Consider the following 3,350-nt stretch of genomic DNA (forward strand, 5'->3'; position numbering starts at 1 on the left):
GGCCTCCCAGAGTGCTAGGATTACAGGCGTGAGCCACCGCGCCCGGCCCTGAGGGATACTCTTAATAATAGGCAATGACTTCCACACTTGTAAGTCTGACAGTCTAGATTTTCAATTTGTTTAAAATGTCTCAAAAATATTTTTATGGTGCTGATTTTGATACCAGTCAATGTTTTTGATTGTTGATAATACCATTTAAATAATTTTGTTTTATATTTTAAAGCCTAATACTAGTAATGAGATGAAGCTACCATCCCTGAAGGATATTTATCATAAAAAACAAAGGGAAAACAAGCAGTTACCTGAGAGGAATTTCACTTCTGCTTCCAACCCAAATCATCCTCCAGAGGTAAAGTTGTGAACAATCTGCTGAGTGAAAATGAACGTTGCTTCCTGACTCTAACTTCTGTTAAGCTTTATTTTCTCTAGGAGACCTAAAGCCTACTCATTTAAAAACAAGCAAGACAAAAACTGAGTACTGAGGGTAAGACCTTATTGTTGTCTGTCTGGTTTCCAGGTACTGACTCTAGATCCCTCGTTACATATGAAGCCAAATCAGCAGATTTCAGGGATTCAGCCACATGACTTTTTGAATGCCCTTGATGACAGAATATCCTTTTCACCAGACTCTGTTCTAGAACCTAGTATGTCCAGTCACTCTGACATAGACTCATTTTCACAAGCAAGTAATGTTGCTTCTCAGTTATCTGGATTCCCCAAATATCCTGCAAATACAAAAGCTTCCCCGATGGACTCTTGGAAAAGTCATGCATTCCAAAATGAAAGCAGGACCAGCTCCACATTTCCTTCTGTGTATACTGCCACCAGTAATGATATCTCAGTCAACACTGTAGATGAAGAAAACACTGTCACGGTAGCTTCCGCCTCTGTCAGTCCGTCCCAGCTTCCAGGTACAGCCCGCGGGGTCGCAGAGTGCATTTCACTGACTTCCATGGAAGATCCTGTGATACTGTCTAAGTACGTATTTCAGTGAATGGCTTGTAATGTAAATAGATTTTCCGTGATGTCTGAATGATGAAGTGATTTTTATTGAACTTTAATAATGTATAAAATCTTAGAGATAGCACTTTTAAGATAGAGCATATAAAAATTAATCTTTTTATTTTGTCAACTTTTTGTATGTTCATCTTTTATATATTTTGTGGGTGTGCAAAGGAAATACACTATTTTTTTTTATTACGAGTATTATTGTGATCCTGGTTTCTTTTACGAGATAGGAAGGATATACTTTACTAATATATTTTTTTTTACTTCTCACCAACAGGATTAGGCAGAATCTGAAGGAAAAGCATGCCCGACACATAGCAGATCTTCGAGCTTATTATGAATCAGAAATAAGTAGTTTGAAACAGAAGCTGGAGGCAAAAGAAATTTCTGCAGTTGAAGATTGGAAAAAGAATAATCAAATTCTTGTAGACAGGTAAAACTTATAATTTAACTGTGAAGTTAGTGTTTCTCCACCCTAAAGGTATTATTTCTACAAAAGTATAATATATTGTAATAATAAAACACTGTGAAGACATGTACTTTGTATTTGAAATTTTAACACAGAGACATGTTTGCCTAAGTAATTATTTTTAAATATTGAACCAATCTCTTATAATACACTGACATAAAGCCATTTTTTTCATATAGGGAAAATACTGAAACAGTTGAGCAGATTTCATATATGCAAAGTAATGTCATTTGTGGGAGGGTTAGTGCTATGGAGTCCCTAATAAGTCTATAACTTATGTCCTGTGACAGTTCTCCACCTTTTCTTATGCTCAGACATGCATAACTTTAAAATGCTATAGTTCTCATGAATATGTGGAGGCAACTATCCCATCTGAAAAAACCTATAGAGGCTGGCTGTGATAGCTCATGCCTGTAATCCTAGTACCTTGGGAGGCTGAAGTGGGAGGATCTCTTGAGGCCAGGAGTTTGAGCCCAGACTGAACAGTATAATGAGACCCCATCTCTACACAAAATAGAAAAATTTGCCAGGGACGGTGGCATAGGCCTATAGTCCCAGCTTCTCAGGAGGCTAGGGAGAAGGATCAAAGAGCCCAGGAGTTTGAGGTTGCAGTGAGCTATAATGATGCCACTGCACTGTAGCCCAGGCAACAGAGTGAGACTCTGTCTCAAAAAAAAAAAAACAACCACCAAAACAAACCCCCAAAACCCCAGTAGACATACAGGGAAGAATGGCTTTATGTTAGAGATGGCTTTATACCTGTTTTAGAATCTGTTACAAAATTTCGTGTTTTCATTGATATTAGTAATAGAGTCCTTACAAAATACTTTAGAATTAAATGAGATTTAAACAGACTGAAAATTGCAGGTTTAGATGATAGCAAGGAGTTCTTCTTTGAGGCAGAAAAGATAAAGCCCGTTTAGAGAGAGCTTAGGAGTGAACTAAAATCTTCCATCCAGTTCGGTTTAACTTGCAGAATCATGAGAAAACTAGCCTTTATACTAAGTAGCTATTGGTTGCTGTGGTAGTTAATATGGCTGTCTTATTCCTGGACATTTCTATAGCTTTCATTTTGCTTTTGGTGATGGGGTTGCAATGGTAGGGAGAAGTCATTTGAAAGAGCCAGACCAAAAAAAATGCCAGGTTTAGGTTTTTGTTGTTGTGGGTTTTTTTTTTTTTCTGAAAACAAGTTTTATTTAAATAAGGGTTTAAATACATTACACATAACATTAAAACTGAAAGGAAAAAAAACCAAAAACCAGTTTGTTATTTCACATGGCACTGGGCAGCTGTTGCTAGTTAAGTTGCAAGCTCTATAGCTAGCTAGCTACACAACTGATACATCCGTTTGAGATTTGTTCCCTTGTCAAAAGTTTAACTCTGATAGAAGGTTGGCCTCACATTCTGATGTTTGGACATCCCTTAGCTAGGATATGTCTGGTCAAAAAGACCTTGGTGGAAAGCCAGATGTCCTATCACCCCACCAGAGGGAAGGTAGCCTAAGCTCTGCCCACCTGGAGATACCAGGGGATCTTTCTGTTACTACCAAAGGCTCTCTCTAGTGGCACAGCTGCTGTTGCTGCCTTACCCCATCCTTTCAGATTCACAGAAGGTTGTCGAGGTGGTGACATTCTCTTAGGGCAGGAACTCTGCAGAGGGAGAGGCGAGGAGTTTCTGGCCAGATATAGCTGTCTGCGATCTTAGGGCTGTGGGCTTGGCTGAAACACCACGTTATTGCTTTGTTTCAGGCTTGACACTGCCAGGTACCTCCTGCTTGACCTCTGTGTAAATGAGGGACTTCAAGACTAGACAGCATGGCTCTTTTCAGTTTATTGCATGAAGGAGTTACACTAGTCCAAGTTAAAAGCAGACC

General features: G+C 38.9%; 1 protein-coding gene across 1 annotated transcript in view; it reads left to right on the forward strand.

Moving 5' to 3' along the window:
- Positions 1 to 3,350, forward strand: part of MPHOSPH9 (M-phase phosphoprotein 9) — a 62,368-nt gene that overhangs the window by 26,663 nt on the left and 32,355 nt on the right. The window contains exons 7-9 of the mRNA XM_012663405.1: positions 224 to 349; positions 518 to 978; positions 1,286 to 1,441. Coding sequence (XP_012518859.1) covers positions 224 to 349; positions 518 to 978; positions 1,286 to 1,441 — 743 coding nt within the window. The remainder of the gene's footprint in view (positions 1 to 223; positions 350 to 517; positions 979 to 1,285; positions 1,442 to 3,350) is intronic.

This window comes from Propithecus coquereli, unplaced genomic scaffold, assembly GCF_000956105.1.
Source record: "Propithecus coquereli isolate 6110/MARCELLA unplaced genomic scaffold, Pcoq_1.0 Scaffold81, whole genome shotgun sequence".
Taxonomy (NCBI): domain Eukaryota; kingdom Metazoa; phylum Chordata; class Mammalia; order Primates; family Indriidae; genus Propithecus; species Propithecus coquereli.